General features: G+C 37.4%; 1 protein-coding gene across 2 annotated transcripts in view; it reads left to right on the top strand.

Moving 5' to 3' along the window:
* Window positions 1-19,367, top strand: part of C1QTNF3 (C1q and TNF related 3) — a 115,090-nt gene extending 95,723 nt beyond the window's left edge. Inside the window, exon 6 of one of the 2 annotated variants that reach the window (XM_082274306.1) lies at window positions 19,130-19,367. In XM_082274306.1, the coding sequence (XP_082130432.1) occupies window positions 19,130-19,289 (160 nt within the window). In that variant the 3' untranslated portion in view covers window positions 19,290-19,367. The remainder of the gene's footprint in view (window positions 1-19,129) is intronic. The other variant, XM_082274307.1, reaches the window with a different exon arrangement.
* The last annotated feature ends 128 nt before the right edge of the window (window positions 19,368-19,495 follow it).

Raw genomic sequence — 19,495 nt, 5'->3', positions numbered from 1 at the left:
TGTGACTCTATAGTCACATGGGCTGCTCAGATACGATAGGGAGGAAATCCTCAGCCCAGAAACTGACTGAAAACTGAGCATGTGCAGAGTTGCCACCACAGCTACAAAATACCTAGCTGAATTGGGGACACGGGTATGAGCGGGAGATAGAGAGCAGCAGGATCAACCAGGTATTTTCAGAATACAGAAAACAAATCTAATAGTGAGTAAGTATGAACAGCATGTAATACAATATTTATTGATAGTTTTTATGATGTGGGTTTAGTGACACTTTAAGTAGGAGTTGACAGAAACAACCTACTAAAGGTTGGTTTCTGAAGATTCTTTAGGTACTAGTGCTGGCGGTAGTAGAGGTAAACACCCTCTTTGCAGGTGGCACTTTTTACATTTTTTTTTGTTCTAGCAAAGTCACCTAAAATATTCAGCTGCAAAATGTCATAAGACAGCGTAGTCTTTATCAGTTAAAGAACACCTGGGACCTTATTCTATTCAATTTCCTAAACTATCGCAGGCCATGAAAGAAGGAGTGAGGTTGCCAATAAACAACTTTAAACTATGCTTGCGGTAGCGGTTGAATGGCCTATTGCTATTTGCCCTGCTTCTTAACCACTTCAATTAACTCCTACAGAATAAAAACGGTGGGGGTGGACATGTATTTCTATAGTAACAATTAAAAACGGCACTCTGCTTACTTCTTGTGTGTGCACAATGCCTGTGTTCAAGCTGTCATTAGAAAATGCAGATCATAGGCAAATTGCACAGAGCTAGTCAGATTGGCTCTGTACCTTATGATTGGTTATCGCAGTGATCAAAAATGTAAATGAAAGAATTTAAGCAATTTCTCCTTTTTCTCTGCAGCAGACTGCTAATCCTTTCGTTTCTTTTTTTTTTGGAATCTTTTTATTTATTTAAATTTTGTTAAGTTTGACATTATACAAAATATAAATACTTTACTCGGAATTCTTATTCATAAATGTCCCCCTCCCTCTATCACTCTTCTCCTTTGACATTTGTTATAATCTTTTTTCATCTATTCCCTCCACTTCTCTTTTTTCAGACTCCCATTATCCCAGAATATTTCTTTGTACTCTTAAACTAATAAAATGTCCTATCCGTTCTAAATAACACCATATAAACTACCAACAAAAGCGAGTACACTGACCACAGTGAGGGCACATTAACCACAAAGGAGTACACAGAATCAAAATGGGGTACACGGGGGGCATATAGACCATAAAAGGGGCGCATTGACCACCAATGTTATAGGGTAAAACCACCACTGACCACCAAGTTATGGGGCGCTCTTCACTGATCACAAACCATTTTAGGGGGCAAACACCACCGACAATCCCTATAAGGGGAGCTAACTCCTCCTGACCATTGAAATCTGCAAGTTGTTCTGCATATTACACATTCTTGACCCCTACACTCTGACTGCTGCACTGTATACATTATATCGCAAACTAAAGTATTTTTTGGGTGCTTGTACTATCCTGGCATTTTAGGTTCTTAAAAATGCCTCAGGCAGCCAGCCGTTTATGTAGTGATAAAATGTTTTAAAAAGGGTTAATTAAATATCAACTATCTATCTTTACCATATTATCTATACCATCTACCTATCTCCAAAACTGACAGAAAACTCATTTGAGTACAGTGCTATATGACCGAGTAATTGTCAGTCAAACATTCTGATCCCAAAACTATATTAAACTTGCATGTTTTAGCCGCTGCCGGTCTGTGATCATTAATATTGCTTTAGCCATCTACAGGATATACATTTGGCATAGTATATCTTACTTTTAACATGCAGGGTAATCATTCAGTTATGTCAGACAGTTTAACAGAGACACTGCAAGCATGACTTCTTTTACAATAGACTTTAGCTTTAATTATTTTATTTTATTATTCCAAAAAAGTTCTATTAAGGATTTTATACAAAGTGGTAAGGGAAGGACAACAGAACACATTGAGATATAGCCATCATTACAAAGCACACTGTTTACAGACCAAGTAATAAAAGGTGGGAGCAAATTCTGGCAGTAAGTATATATACAAGTAAGTAGTATATACTGTATAACTGTATATACTACTGTATATACTATATAAGTGTTGCACTGCCCCCATGGGAGCTGCTTAGATTGGATTCCCCTGGGTTACCCATAGCAACAGTCTGTTAAATATTGACACTTTAACACTTGGCTCAGTCAATAAACAGTCCAGGGGATTTGTTTTTTTTTGTATTTATTTAGGAACTTGGAAAGGAGAAGGGATGAGTGGGATACTCCAACTTGACAACTATGCACAACTTCTGAGGACTCCTAACTGAATTGAATGTGGCAAGGCCGCTGCTTCACCTTGCCACTGAAGTGAAGCTCTGAATGGTGGACTATTCTGTGAATCACTCTTCAGGGTCTAACTTGGCACCCCCTTTCTCACTGACCTTGTGTGCTAGCTCTTGTCCTCTGACCTCACTGGAGTGGTCTCCCTCCTGGGCAGACCCCCGGAAGGCCCCCTGGTACTCATGGACACTGTTTTATCCACAGTGAGCTCTGCCTTCACCTCTGTCATCAGCATCCTGGACCTCTTAGCTCAGTACCACACTCTGGTTCCCCAGGCCGACTGCCTGTGACCACTTTCCTTGCTGACAGAAGGAGAGGCAGCAGTCACCCTCCTCCTGGGGATCTGCTTCCCGACAAAGACGCCCTGTCACATGTGCCCTTGGCTTTTATGGTCAATCCCAGGATGCACCACTGTTGTGCCCTCCCACTGGGACAGCCACAAAAACCTTGTGTGTCACTGGCTGGATTTCCTCCACTGTCCAACCGGCTCCCCTATTGGATACAGTGGGGACACTCCCTCAGACCAAGTGAATCATACCTGGACATATGTAACAGGCCTAATTAGAAATCCTGCTCCCTGATAAGCAGATGAACAAGCCATTGCTCTAACCTAGCAACTGACTAGGAGGGTGTTACATCAGTATATATCTGTTCTAAAAGGTTCCTACAGACTAAAGAGATGTTGTCTGCTGTCACTTCATTTTGGGGAAAAAGGAAAAAAAAAAGGGGACAAGAGGGGAAAGGGAAGAAGAAAGAGATGAAAAAGGGATGAAAGAGAGCATGCAAAAGCTAAGGGATAGTAGGAAAGGGAATTAAAGACTGTAAAAAGAGGGGAAGAAAAACACACCAATTAAAAGGCAAAAGCGTGCCAGTGGAATGGAGGGTAGAAGCAAATTGTCCACAGGATTACCCAATAAGCCATGGCTTTAGCTGCCAATGTTAGCATCTCCACTCGACTGATGCACAAAGCAGCTAAATGCATCCACTAAAAATTGTCTTGTATTCCATAGTGTTTTTTTTTTATGTGACCAACAAGCCCAAGTCTTGGTAAAATGTGTGATTTTGTCGCTAGCTATGACGATTAACTCTTTCATCTCCCCAATTTTATTGATGCGAATAAACCACTCAGCAATCGTACAAGGCTGGGTTGCCCGCCAATGTACCTGAATGCACATTTGAAATATGAATATTTAGGTACGCTTGTATGGTATAGTAAAAACTGAACAGGAGAGAAATCAAGGGTGGTACCTGAAATGGCAGAACTAATGCAGTATATCTCGCTCCAGTAAGGCCATAGCAATGAACATTGCCACCAGTTGTGCAATAGGATGCCTGGATCCATGTTGCAGTAGCAGAATTTATTGATGATTGTTAGGCAGAATTTTTGTAATACTTTTAGAGTTCGATACCAACGTGACTTTATCATATAACCGATTTAACAGTGTAAAGCTTTATTTAAAATTTTTGCAGGGTGTACAGGCAAGTACAAACGTACAAAAGTACACATGGTACAAAACTTAAACAGCACAATAACAGTGGTATCTCACATCCACAAGGAAAAAAGAAGGGGGGTAATCGTAGTCTGCATTATAGCAACAAAGTGTGTTACAATCATAAAGCAATAATAGTATGCCCAATGAAGATTAAAAAATACGTTTAATATTAAAACACCAGCAAGGAAGGGAGGAAGGGGACTGAAGGAGAGAGGGTGATGGGGGGGGGGGGGGTTGGAAAGGTCATAAATCATCAAGAAACTTGCACCACAAGGTTACATAGCAAGTCAAAATCAAGCATTAATCAAACAGTGACACCTTGCACATCAACTGAGCAGCTCCAGATCTTATCGAACTTGTGTGGGCAGTTTCCACTAGCATAGGTCAACTTATACAAGGTAATGGTATTATTAAAAACCATCTTCCATTCACGCACATTGGGGGGAGTTGAGCTTCCCAGCGTATGAGGATTACCCTGTGTGCATAATATGCAGAGAAAAATTCAAAGTGTCGTGTGTATCTGGCAGGTACCACTCCCTCCACAAGGCACAGTAGCCAAATGACTGGATCCAGTGGAAGAGAGAGACCACCCACATCATTAACTGTATTAACCACACTGCTCCAGAAACGTTGCAGAGCTGAGCATGACCAACATACATGGAATTCGGCACCCACCTCCGTACCACAGCAAAAGCAAATGTCTGTGGTCCCAGGATATATACGAGACAATCATTGGGGTGAACATTGACGTTTACTGATACTTTGTGAATATATAAATATAAGTATTGATTAGGTTCCAATCATTTTTAGATAGCATCAAGCCAAGTTCTTGTTCTTACCTAGTCCTCACTCCGTCCTTCAATTAAATAGGGGGGACCAAAAGATTTCAATAGCTAAAAAAGATCAAGTGTTTTTGGGGAAATGCATAGTTTTTAGAATGAGGTCAGGGGTCTAGCATAATGCTGTTTATTTTTGGAGGCTATTAAAAAATGCCTAACTTGTAAAAATGCCCAAAATGATAAGGGATTTTCTGGGAACACTGTTAGCAGTTTATGTTGATTCAAAAAGCATAACTGATTAAAAAAATGCACTGCCAAAAGGTTGGGTTTAGGCCAATGCTACTCCAGGAATTTCCCCAATAGACCTGGCGGAAAATCCAGGTTGAAACAGATAGAGGACAGTGGGCCTGAAAATGAAGAAATCTATGCGACCTTGCATGCATTGTTAAAGATACATAGTGTAGGTCCAATAAATGGATGAGCTTGTAGTGATATAGGGAAGTTAAGAAAATAATCCAGCGGGTATGGGGTAAAGGATTCCAGTCCAATCATTACTACGGTGAAGCAAGTGCCATTTCTTGTTAAGTGGCATGCCCAATAATATTTTGTAATAACAGGCAAACCTTTTTCTCCAATGAGCTTTGGCAAGGTAATAAGGGAAAAACAGACTCTAGAGTCTTTCCTTCACCATAAAAATGTATTCATCCTTCTCAGGGAGGAGAAAAATGGGTTAGACAAAATCAGTATTGTATGGGGAACATATAAGACATGGTGCAAGATTTTCATCTTTAGTATTGCTGCTAACAAACTATAACCTAGAGATTTATCCCACCCCTTAATATCGTGTTGAATTGTCAGTAGTGGGGGTGAAAATTACAGTTGTATAATTCCGACAGGAAAGAAGGACACTGGATTTCAAGTATTTGATAACTCCCTGTTTCAAAGGGAAACTATGAGGGCAACGCTCTACCTCTACCATCAGAAGTGAGATATTCAAAGCATGAGAATTTGAATAGTTCATTTTGAAATGAGAAAGAAATTGAAAATTCTTGATTTCATTTAAAAGGTTGGTAAGAGTTATGCGTAGTCAGTATGTCGTTCGAAACAGCTGCTATTTTAAATTCCTTCCCTGCTATCGAGATGCCTTGCAATCGTCTGAGAAAGGGCTCCAGGGTTAGGATGAAAATCAGGGGTTATGGGGGAAAACCCAGTTTCCTCCCATTTTGCATCTGCAAGGCATTTGACAGGTGGTCATTGAATTTGACTCTGGCATGGGGAGATCTTTTAAAGAGACATTATTCTGGAACATATGTACCTTCTATCGGGTTAAGCGCCTGTACAGCTGCCTTCATGTAGTTCTAGGCCTACCTTTTTTTTAAAGGGCAAGTGATACCGGACACTATTTTATTGTTAAATGATCTCCATGAATCATTCAATATGATGCCATATTAAACCCAGATAATAAACACATACAATAGTTGTCACCTCCAGAGGCCTGCATTGATTTCTAATATATTGTATAGCCCCCCCCCCCCACCTGGACCCCAGAGAAGCAAGGTGTCCTGATGAAGTTGGTCACACCACCCTTCATAGCAATATACAGATAGCACAGGAGGCAAAAGAGCACAGCACTTTTTTGCCACATATTAAATATTATACATAAGGAAATGGAGGTGTCAACTCCAATACGGTTATGTGTCTGAATTTTTAGTATTATTAAAAATTACCCAATGTATGATCTTTTGTCATCCCATTAAATTATTAGCCTATTTATATATAGCTATGCATAGTCAAAACCTTTTTTTTATTTTTTTTACCCCAGGGAAACTCTTTAAAAAATGTTCAAGTCTTAGGGAACCCTTATTAAAAACAATAATTTGGGGTCAATGGAAAAAATGCCCACTACATTGGTGGTCAGATGGAAGAATGCAACCCTTACCTTACTGGCCAGTATGTCACCCTTAAAGAAAGCTAGAAATTATCATTTGTTTTTTGCTGCTGGCCTTGCCCAGTGGCCCTGGTCCCAGAACCTTGCAGGCATCATCAAGTAGGAGGTCATTCAGTCACAGCTCAAATTAACAGCTCAACCTCTGAAGGAACCCTGGTTTAGAATTGCTACTCTATAGTCATGTATATTGTTTTTTTTTTTTTTAATAGGGCATTCAGGGGGCTTTGGGAAATGATGGTTTACATCAGTGCACATATCCTCATCCCTCTAAACATCTGATTTATTTGAAAGAAATGACTGAATAATATAATATTTTCCTAGCAGCAAACATTCAGTCTTTTTACAAACTTTCAGCACTACTTACACAAGAGAAAATCTTCCATAATAAGATAATCCTATAACACTATCTAACATTTTAGAATTTTTGATAAAATGTCACAGCTCTATTTAGACTCATAAAAATGTTAGCAATGGTTTGTGCTCACAGTATCCCTAGAGGGTTTAATATTTTAAGAGGGGAAAAGTATTTCTGCAAAAGTTAAGTTAAATATTAGGCAGAATTTTTTCACTACTCTTAGGTGACATATATTAATAGCTATAACCATAAAGGAAGAGAAAACGGAAAGTTGAGGAAAATGACTCCAGTCAGGGCATTTTAATAAAGTGTCAATCCATCCGATGTGATAGTTTTAAATTTGAAGTTTTAATTTTTAGGTTTTCATTTTAAAATGTACTTTTAAATGGAAAGTGTTGGGCTAAATACACCATGCACCTGGCATCTTACAGGTCTTTGATTTTCTGACAGTGAGATCCCATTGTTGTAATTTTTAACTCTGATTCTACCTGGGCATGTAGAATGTTCCCACATAGGTTCACATATCTCAACATCTTCAGCCTCATTTTAAATAATATTAAATAGCGAATACAACAAGGAGTGTGGGTCCCCACATAAAGAATACAGCAGGAGTGCAGAACAAGGAAATTGTCTCAGAGATCCCAACAATAGAGTCCATGAGATATAGGAAAGAGTCAGATGGTTCCACTTTTCAGCATCTACCAAAAACTGAAACACCAGTATAGGTGGCTGACTCTTTGTTGTGGTTTTGGTCCTTTTTTATTGTATTTTATATTTCTATATGTGTTGACATTAATTATTATTGCTTAAAGAGACACTGTCACCTTGTCTATGCAGGCCCAAGTACCTGTTCCTGTGTAAAAGCTCTCCAGCCTACTAATACTTACTCTTTTGTAAAATAGAGAGAATCAGCGCTCTAATCCTTAAAAGTGATGGACCACCCGATGATAAAAAGACTGAATGTATAAAACTCAAAGTATCAAAGGTTATAAAATAATTGATGATGGAGTGATGTAATCAGATCAATAAATATCCGTAGTGTGGTAAAAAAATAGTAAAAACAGGTGTAATAAAATATAATAATGCTAGTATAATCAAATCGCAGTGAATCTCCAACGTGTGATAGAAGAAAATACAATAATCAATCAAATAATTATGAATAAGTAGAAAAAATACATGAAAAAAATGCGTAAATGAATAAATAAATATAGTGGTGGGTGCAGAAGTGGTGATATAATATAAGACACCAATAGCTGAAAAATGTGGCAGTGATTCAGCTTCTTAGAATAATTACAAAATCCGAAAGTGAAGAATATAGCGGAAATAATGATGAGAAAATTAGAAGATTCCACTATATTCTTCACTTTCGGATTTTGTAATTATTCTAAGAAGCTGAATCACTGCCACATTTTCCAGCTATTGGTGTCTAATATTTTATCACCACTTTTGCACCCACCACTATATTTATTTATTCATTTACACATTTTTTTCATGTATTTTTTCTACTTATTCATGATTATTTGATTGATTATTGTATTTTCTTCTATCACACGTTGGAGATTCACTGCGATTTGATTATACTAGCATTATTATATTTTATTACACCTGTTTTTACTATTTTTTTACCACGCTACGGATATTTATTGATCTGATTACATCACTCCATCATCAATTATTTTATAACCTTTGATACTTCGAGTTTTATACATTCAGTCTTTTTATCATCGGGTGGTCCATCACTTCTAAGGATTAGAGCGCTGATTCTCTCTATTTTAAAAAATTATTGTGGTATGTGGTGACACTACTGAATTAGCTGCTCAATCCTTGGTGTTTCACTACATCTTTACTTATTTTCTTCATTCTTTACGTCTTATACCTACTGGTAGCGCATAGGTTTACCCCTTCTATTTTTTGAATACTTACTCTTGTTGCTCCTTCTTCCTTTGTACCCAGAAATAAAATTTGAAGTGTTGCCTGGTGTCAAAGGCTAGGGGGAGCAGTAAAGTCACGTGACAATGTTTTGGCTAGACCCTTGCACTGTCACAAGGGAGAAGATCACATGCTTTTGGGGGGGGGGGGGGTACAGCATGCTGTGGCGCCGGTAAACACACAGAGTCCTATTGCAGAGAACAGAACTTTTATTAATGCAGAATCCAGTAATTTACAACAATCCCAATGGAAGGCACCCGACTGGGAACACTCACAGCAATATCAGCAATGGGTAGCAGAGCAGGTCTCAAATGTTCCCACAGTGTCTGTCTTGAGGGGTGGAATGTGGCCTGGCAGGGCCAAGCCCAAATGGGGAGGTCTCCAGAAGGATGGCATGTCCCTTTCTTTTCCCTACTTAGTTAGTTTTTAGTTTATTTCGAACATGTAATAAAACATAAACAATAAAATAAGTGGTAATTATTCAATAGTAGACAATTACAAAACAATTAGTTACTGTACAAGAGAAGACAAAAAAGGACTATAAAATATAATTTAGTTTACATATCCGAAAAGAGCAGAAAGAAGTTCAAGCTTATGTAATCCCTCCCCTTCTCCATAATTAATAATAAACTATTCAATGTCCCATCATTATAAAGTCATAAAATAATGAATAATTCAAAGATAATATACTAATTACCAATAATCTAACTACACAATCCTACACATATATGCATACATACATGCATATACACACACAAAAAACTAACAATAAGGGCTGGTTCATTACACAAAAACGCACTCCGTTCTAGATGCGGTTTTAACTTATTTTTGGTGTGTTTTTGATGCATTTCCAAATGCGTTGTAGATGCTTTTTTCTTTTTTTCCCTGATTTTTCACTGTACCGGCGTCCAGTGCATTTTTGATGCGCTCCAGTGCATTCCGGTGCATTTTTGATGCATTTTACTGCGTTTCAGTGCAAGAAAACTTCTACTATTTTTTCTGGAACTGGAAAGCCCTGAAACTGACCACATTGGTGTGAAGTATGCCATTGGAAACCATATAACCTACTTTCCATGCGTTTTTGATTTTGCAGAAACAAAATGCACTGGACTGCATGTGGTGTGAACTGGTCCGAATACAAACAAATACATAAATAAATAAATGAATAACAATGTTAATACACAAACAATAAAAACACAATAATAGTTCAAACACCTTCATTCTTATACCTTGTAAAAATCTCTTCTTTATTCCCCATGCGCAATTTTGATGCTTTCCATTGCATTTTTTCCTCTCTTTTTTCATTAACCTTAAATAGGGACATGTGCATTGCAGTGCATTATTGGTGCATTTGGTGCAGTCCAGTGCATTTTTGATGCATTTTACTGCGATCCAGTGCAGTTCAGTGCAGAAAAAATGCAGCATGCTCTACTTTTTTTTCAGGAACTGGAACGCACTGGAACTGCCCGCACTGGTATGAACTATGCTATTGGAAACAATATAACCTACTTTCCATGCGTTTCTGAAGCAGAAAAAAAATGCACTGGACTGCATGTGGTGTAAACCAGCCCTCAAACTGTTCCACAGTTTCACTCCGCAAACAGACATACAGAAGCTTTTCCTAGCTATCTGCATAGTCAGAGTCTTAAAATTAAACATTCCCCTTAGATTATAATTCTCCTCCCTTGCAATAAATAATTTTTGTATATTTCCTGGTAATAAATAGTTTTTTTTTTTTTTGCTTTAAATATTATTTGTGCAGTCTGTAAAATTGTCCTTAAATTTTAGGAGTACTAACTGTAAGAATAATGAGTTAGTGTGATCCCTATATCGTACCCAATAAATAATCTGTATTGCTTTCTTTTTCTGTATGATCAATAGAAATATTCTAGTTATTAGTTAGGTAATTATTGCCCCAAACCTCTGCACAATAGTTACGATATGGAAGAACTATTAAATAATATAAAACACTGCTCACACACAAAATGCATGCTAAGCCTGGGAGCCAGGGCCTTAAATAGGCTCTGCCTGACCCAAGGTGGCTGCTAGAGTCACATGGGGTGGCAGCATCCAGTCAGATAGCATCCCCCACTGATTCTGGAAACCATAGAGGAACCATGTTCATCTCAAAACCATGTTCATCTCAACTTCCTCTCCCCCTGCAATACTGCTGTGGCTGAGCACCACCTGCAGTGTAGAAAGTAGACTGCACCTGCCTACATGCTCTCCTATAGCCTAAAAGTCTAGTGTTGGCAAGGTAAGTGGGTGGGGGGCTTTACAAAGAACAGAGACGGTGCCTCTTTAATGAACTAACACAAAGTGTTTCATCATCTGACTATGTCCCACACATAGCTCATCCTTCTACTAGAGAGAAACTGTAATGATTTCAGGTCAGTTTTACCAAAATGTTTAAAAGTAATATGTTTAAACTTTTTACACAGTGAATTTTATTTACAAAAACTGGAGCGTGCTAAATCTGGTGCAGCTGTGCATGGTGTCCAATCAGCTTCTAGCTTCAGCTCCTTCAGTTGACCTTGCCAAAAAACCTGGAAGCTGATTGGTTTCTATGCGGAGCTGCACCACATTTTGAACTCTCCAGTTTTAGTAAATTAACCCCAGTGTGTAAATATTCTTTGTTTTGCAAATAAATATTTTTAAAATGACAAAGAATTCCCAGGGCGTTATGGGCTACCCAACGACAGTGAAGATGCTCCCTGCCTTTTGGCTTGCACTGTCTGACTAAAACCTCTGATGGAGCCCTCCAATAATGGATGGCTTATATATTTGTGCATGTGTAACATTTTTCTTGAGCTATCATAGGGCTCTTTCACATGGGCGCTCCGTATGTCCGTATTTCATCCCATTTTTTTGCGGATGAAATACGGACATAATGCATGTCAATGGGATTGCGGATGTCAGCGGATGACCATCCGCTGACATCCGATTTTCGTCCTTTCAGTTCTGTTCCGTTTTTTGGAACAGAACAGAACCCTATTTTTCTTCCGTTTAAAAAACGGAAAGGAAGCAAAATCGGATGTCAGCGGTGTCATCCGCTGACATCCGCAATCCCCATAGACATACATTATGTCCGTATATCATCCTCAAACGGATGGGATGATATGCAGACATACGGAGCGGATGACACAAGTGTCATCCGTGTCCGTGAAAAAAAAAAAAAAAAAAAGTGCTGCAGCGGAAAAAAAATCGGAGCGGCCGTGTGAAAGAGCCCATAGTCTGTAAATTACTAAATTTTGCTAAATTTTGCTAAATGAGCTAAAGAGATGTAAAAAGGAGAGTTAAGCCGCTGAATGAAAGAAGACTACATAATATAATATGTGTGATTAGCTGGCAATAAACAATATATTTAAACATTTGACTTTCTAGTCCCTATGTAAACAAATATGTACAAAGCAACCATACATTCCATATAATCCTTTTCTTCCATCTCTTCACTTGGAACCTGTCAGACATGCCCTGTCTGTCCAATCCTCCAAGTAGAGGCCAGCAAATGTAGGGCAGTTTTTCCCTACTTCTAATTACTTTTCAAGTTTTACAGAACCTCAGATTTGTACAGTTTTTTTTAGCAAGTTCTGCTTTGCAAGATTCAGAAACTACTTTGCACCTTGTCTGACAGCTCCATAGAATTTCTAGTTCACAAGTCTAGACTTTTTACATTTCCAAAAACCTTGTCAGCTTCAATAGCTGAGAATTGGAAAACTTCAAAGCTGAACCTAACCCTTCTCTAGGTCTCTAATGCTGAATATTATGTTGTACTTTTTCGTACTCTTTTGCCTAAAACTACACTGAACTAAACTATAAACGCTGAACTCAAAGATCGAAGACTTTTTCTATGTACACAAAAGGCCTATTTCTTTCAAATATTGTTCACAAATCTGTCTAAATCTGTGTTAGTGATCACTTCTCCTTTGCCGAGATCCATCCACCTCACAGGGGTGGCATATCAAGATGCTGATTGGACAGCATGATTATTGCACAGGTGTGCCTTAGGCTGGCCACAATAAAAGGCCACTCTAAAATCTGCAGTTTTATCACACAGCACAATGCCACAGATGTCGCAAGATTTGTGGAAGCGTGTAATTGGCAGGCTGAGTTCAGTAAAGTCCCCCAGAGCTGTTGCCCGTGAATTGAATGTTCATTTCTCTACCATAAGCCGTCTCCAAAGGCGTTTCAGAGAATTTGTCAGTACAACCAACCGCAGACCACATCTAACCAGCCCAGGGCCTCCTCATCCAGCATCTTCATCTCCAAGATTGTCTGAGACCAGCCACCTGGACAGCTGCTGTAACAATCGTTTTGCATAACCAAAGAATTTCTGCACAAACTGTCAGAAACCGTCTCAGGGAAGCTCATCTGCATGTTCGTCATCCTCATCGGGGTCTCAACCTGACTGCAGTTCGTAATCGTAACCGACTTGAGTGGGAAAATGCTCACATTCGATGGCGTCTAGCACTTTGGAGAGGTGTTCTCTTCACGGATGAATCCCGGTTTTCACTGTACAGGGCAGATGGCAGACAGCGTGTATGGTGTCCTGTGGGCGAGCTGTTTGCTGATGTCAACGTTGTGGAAGGAGTGGCCCATGGTGGCGGTGGGGTTATGGTTTGGGCAGGCGTATGTTATGGACAAGGAACACAGGTACATTTTATTGATGGCATTTTGAGTGCACAGAGATACCGTGAGGAAATCCTGAGGCCCATTGTTGTGCCATTCATTCACGACAATCACCTCATGTTCCAGCATGATAATGCACAGTCCCATGTTGCAAGGATCTGTACACAATTCCTGGAAGCTGAAAACATCCCAGTTCTTGCATGGCCAGCATACTCACCGGACATGTCACCCATTCAGCATGTTTTGGATGCTCTGGATCAGCGTATATGACAGCGTGTTCCAGGTCCTACCGATATCCAGCAACTTGGCACAGCCAATGAAGAGGAGTGGACCAACATTCCACAGGCCACAATCAACAACCTGATCAAGTCTATGCGAAGGAGATGTGTTGCACTGCGTGAGGCAAATGGTGGTCACACCAGATACTGACTGATTTTCGGACCTACCGGACCCCCCAATACACTAAAACTGCACATTTTAGAGTGGCCTTTTATTGTGGCCAGCCTAAGGCACACCTGTGCAATAATCATGCTGTCTAATCAGCATCTTGATATGCCACACCTGTGAGGTGGATGGATTATCTCGGCAAAGGAGAAGTGCTCACTAACACAGATTTAGACAGATTTGTGAACAATATTTGAGAGAAATAGGCCTTTTGTGTACATAGAAAAAGTCTTCGATCTTTGAGTTCAGCGTTTATAGTTTTGTTCAGTGTAGTTTTAGGCAAAAGAGTATAGCCGCAGATTTGTGAACAATATTTGAGAGAAATAGGCCTTTGGTGTTGCGTTGATAATTTTGTTCAGGGTATTTTGAATCACATGAACCTAAAAACATTTCACTGCTATTTTCATCTTTATAAAACCCCTCCAATAATACATGTTACACTTTTACTTACAAAGAAAATTTGTATTAAATGATTGTAGACCATAGTTCATAAGCATCCTCAGAGGTTTTGCTTTGCTGAAATTTTGGCAACATTTTGCCATTTCGATGAAATGCATTGGAGCCAAACTTACACAATCTGCACAATTAGTATATCTGCTAGACATGTGCGGTTTGTTTCGTTCCGAATGTAAATTTTCAAATTACAATAGTCCCGTATTTAAACGAATCCGAAAAATAACAAAAATAAATTTGTATGGAATTCGAATCGTTTTTGAATCAATTTCAAGTTCGAATACTTTTCAAATTCGAAAAGTTTTCAAATTGATTTTTTTCCAATTTCCAAAGAGAATAAAATAGAATAGAAAGTAGGGGTTTGAATAGATAAAATAGAATAGAATAGAATAGAATAAAAAATAATATAATTAAAAAGAAAGAATAGAGCAATTTTTTAAAATTCGAATTTTAAATAGAATACATTTGAATTAGAATATATAAGAAAATAAAAGAAAAGAAAAGAAAAGAATAGCATAGGAAAAAAAAAAGAATAAAATAGACTATAATAGAAAACAAAAGAATAGAATAAAAAAAAACAATAGAATAGAATACACTAGAATATAATAGAACACAATATAAAGAATATAACCATTTCCCAAAATTCAAATAGATTCAATTCAAATTTGAATAGAATAGAGCAGAACAGAACAGAACAGAATAGATTAGAATAGAATAGAAAAAACAGAATAGTATAGAAAAAAAACAACAAACTAGAATAGAATAGGATAGAATAGAATAGAATGAATATAACCATCTTCTGAAATTCAAATTTTGAATGGAAAAAAATTCAAATTTTAATAGAAAAGTATAGTAAAAGTATAGTATATAAAAGAAAAGAATAGGTAGAGTAGAATAGAAAATAATATAAAAGAATAGAATAGAATACATAGAAAAATAATAGAATTAAAAAACCAATAGAATAGAATATAATAGAATAGAAAGACTAAAACCATTTTCCAAAATTCAAATAGAATCAATTCAAATTTGAATAGAATATAAAATAATAGATTCAAATATGAAAATGGTTATATTCTTTCTATTCTATTCTATTGTTTTTTTTCTATACTATTCTGTTATTTCTATTCTAATCTTTTCTTTCCCATTCTATTCAAAATTGAATTGATTCTATTTGAATTTAGGGAAATGATTATATTCGTTCTATTCTATTGTTTTTTTTTAATTCTATTCGTTTTCTATTTGTTTTTTTCTTTTCTATGCTTTTCTATTCTATTAAATTCGAGTTTCAGAAGATGGTTAAATTCTTTCTTTTATTTTATTCTATTCTTTTTTTTTCTATTCTGTTCTTTTATTTTCTATTGTATTTTGTTTTGTTTTACTCTATTATATTCTACTCTTTTATTTTCTGTTATATTCTTTTCTATCATATAATATTTTTTTCTATTCTATTTCTTTAACGTATTTTCTATTTTGTTGTCTTTGAAAATGGAAAAACAAATTGAAAACTTTTTGAATTCAAAAACTATTTAAAATTAATTTGAAAACTATTCGAATTTGAATTGGAAAATTTTAATTGATTAGAATACGAACAAACAAAACAAATTCTGAAAACAAATTAAACGGATTAAACAAATTTAACTAAACTAATTTATGCAAACAATGAAACGAAAAAAAAACAATTTTTTTCATTCTGCACATGTCTAATATCGGCCCATGTCTACACTCCCACTGCCGGAACAGAAGTGCTGATATAAACCAGAGTGTCCCTCTTTAGGGCAAAAAAAAAAATTGAATCTTGAATCAATGTTGTATCTGCAACAACGGTGCAGTGTTGTTTTTTCTTTTTTTGTGGTACAATGCAATATCAGCCAATATACATCTGTTTTAATAAACTGTAATAGTGTTCAATGCAGTTTTAATGTGAGTTTATTTCAGTTCCTAGCTACTTTTTATTACTTGTATATATATTTGCATTTTGGTCTCCTAATATTTGAAAGTGTATATATATATATATGCCCGCTTACAATAAAATGAAGGGTCTATAATTTTTATCATAGGTATATTTTAAAGGATAGAGACAGAATATTAACAAAAAATCCAGGAAAAAACACATACATTAGGTTCCAGTTCAGTAAAAAGAGTAAAATAAGTATTTGATCCCCAAACAAAACATGACTAATGCCCCATACACACGTGCAGATTATCTGCAGACTTTTGTCTGCAGACTTACCTTTTCTATGTAGTGCAAGGGCCTGCCGGATTGCATACAAATTGAAAGTGTTTAGGTTTGACCTCATATTATATGGTTTTGGTAAGTCAGCAGACAAAAGTCTGCAGATAATCTGCACGTGTGTATGGGGCATTAGTATTTGGTGGAGAAACCCTTTTTGGCAAGCACAGAGGTAAGACGTTTCTTGTAGCTAGTGACAAGGTTTGCACATATCTCAGGAGGGATTTTGGTCCACTCTTCTCTAAATCTTACCAAAGTTCTTTGGGTCCTCAGACCAAACAAAACAGGACTATGTTGGCAACAATAACATTAATGACAATTTATAAATAAAACATAATTTTATTGAAATAAAAATTCCAAAAAAGAGTAAATCACAACAACATTTATATACTGGGCTAGAGATCCACATCAGTGAAAGCACAGAAAGGAAAAAGTGACATAATGAAGAACGGTGATTCCTGATGGTAATATTCTATCACCCATTCTTGGAGAGACTCTGGATGCGACAAAAACATCTGGATTCTGATGCGTTTCAGCTGTATTCAACTAGTGCTTTTCTCAAGGTAATCACCAATTCTAAAAGAAAATAATATATAATTATCTAACAAATGCTATCACCCCAACCTTCTCAATTTGAGCTGTTGGGGTGATAATATTTGTTTTATATATATATATATATATATATATATATATATATAAGCCAGGTCATGGAGTGGCCTAGCCAGTCTCCAGACCTTAATCCCAAAGAAAGTTTATGGAAGGAGCTGAAACTTTGAGTTGCCAAGAGACAGCCAAGAAACCTTAACCACTTAAGCCCCGGAAGATTTTACCCCCATTCCGACCAGGGGGTATTTTGCGATTCGGCACTGCGTGACTTTAACGGACAATTGGGCGGGCGTGCGACGCTGTACCTAAACGAATTTGGCGTCCTTTTTTTCCCACAAACAGAGCTTTCTTTTGGTGGTATTTGATCACCTGTGCGATTTTTTGATCACGTGCTATAAACAAAAAAAGAGCGTCAATTTTGCAAAAATAGCAATATTTTTCACATTTTTTTATATGAAATTCCCCCCAAAAAAAATGTAAAAATCAAAATTTTTTAACATTTTCGGCCAATTTGTTTTATGCTACCTATGTTTGGTAAAAAAAATCGCAAAAAGCGTATTTTGATTGGTTTGCGGAAAAGTTATCGCGTTTACTAACAAAGGGAAAGATTTTTGTCATTTTTGTTGTTTTTTTTTAACGCGTAATGGCGGCGATCTGCGATTTTTTTGCGGTACTGCGACGTTGCGGCGGACTGATCGGACCCTTGACTGACATTTTTGACACTTTTGGGGTTACCAGTGACATTTCTACAGTAATCAGTGCTATATATATGCACGGTTACTGTAAAAATACACTGGTAGTGAAGGGGTTAACTTTATTTGGGAGGGAGGGGCTGTGTGTGTCCCTAGGGGCGTGCTTTCTACTGTGATTGGCTGTGGCTTGAGCTGTAAGGACACTGATCAACGGATCTACATAGTAGATCCATGTGATCAGTGTCTTTACAGCGAGGAGAATGACAGGTGGCTTGTTTACACAAGCTGCCTGACATTCTCCCTCTCCCCCGCCGATCGCCGAGTGGCCGGCGGACATCGGGTCCGCTGGTCACACGCGCGGGGGGGTCCGTGACCACGCGGGAGCGCGCCTCCGGTGGCGCGCACTCGCTCCCTAGACCCTCACAAGCAAGCAACGTAGCCCTACGTTAGTTTGCCTGTGAGGGGCTGACCGCCGACGTAGATAGTCGTGCGGCGGTCGGCAAGTGGTTAAGGATTTAGAGAAAATCTGTAAAGAGTAGACAAGAATCCCTCCTGTCCTGAGATGTGTGCAAACCTGGTAACCAACTACAAGAAAAGTCTTACCTCTGTGCTTACCAACAAGGGTTTCTCCACTGCAACTCAATTTATAACATTTGTATCATGTGTAATTTCTGGATTTTTGGTTGATATTGTGTCTCTATCATTTAAAATACACCTATGATAAATATTATAGACCCTTTTATTTCTTTGTAAGTGGGCAAACTTACAAAATCGGCCGGGAATCAAATACTTATTTTCCCCACTGAATATATGTTTTCTTTTTTTGTAGCATTTGGGCTTGTTCAACAATAAACACACACATACAATTTAATGAAAAATAACACTTTTACGTATCAGATAACAGGCTAAAGAAAATATCAGTCCTTGGCCCAGCAGGGGGTATACCTGACAGTCATCTCGCACTGCAGGCTACTGAATTTATATTTTATAAATGCTTGTGTACATGTTTTTCTGGTTGCAGTTGGATGTAATTTAATTGTGTGTCAGTTGTAGTAATGTAATACTATAATAAAATATAATGTATATAATACAATATATATAATATAATGTACAGTATGTAGAAATATATAGTGTATGGTATATAATAATAAATAATGTATTAATGTGTGTGTATATTTTTTGTATTTTTGATGAATATTTTGAGTTTAAACTGTTTGTGCTTTTTTTTCCAGCTTTGAGACCAAAGGTAAGCAAGACACTTCAGGGAACAGCGCGGTATTAAAGCTGTCAAAAGATGATGAAGTCTGGCTGAGGATGGGGACCGGAGCTCTGCATGGGGACCACCAACGTTACTGTACCTTCTGTGGGTTCCTCCTCTTTGAGACTAAATAAAAATCTACTTTGTAGGATACGCACATTTTTTTTATTAGGTGAAATAAAACTGAATAAGGTGGAAGAGAGCCCTTCATAAAAACACAACAAAGAAACCAAAATAACATTGGTAAAATAAATTGTTTCAGGAAATTCCAGTCACAGGGTTTAAATTATGGATTGTTCATTTAAGAAGAGCTGGTGTGTGTGTGTGTATATATATATAT

Source organism: Pelophylax lessonae (assembly GCF_965119305.1).
Source record: "Pelophylax lessonae genome assembly, chromosome: 1".
NCBI lineage: Eukaryota > Metazoa > Chordata > Amphibia > Anura > Ranidae > Pelophylax > Pelophylax lessonae.
Note: the sequence above shows the minus strand (reverse complement) of the source record. Positions and strands in the feature narration are given on the sequence as shown.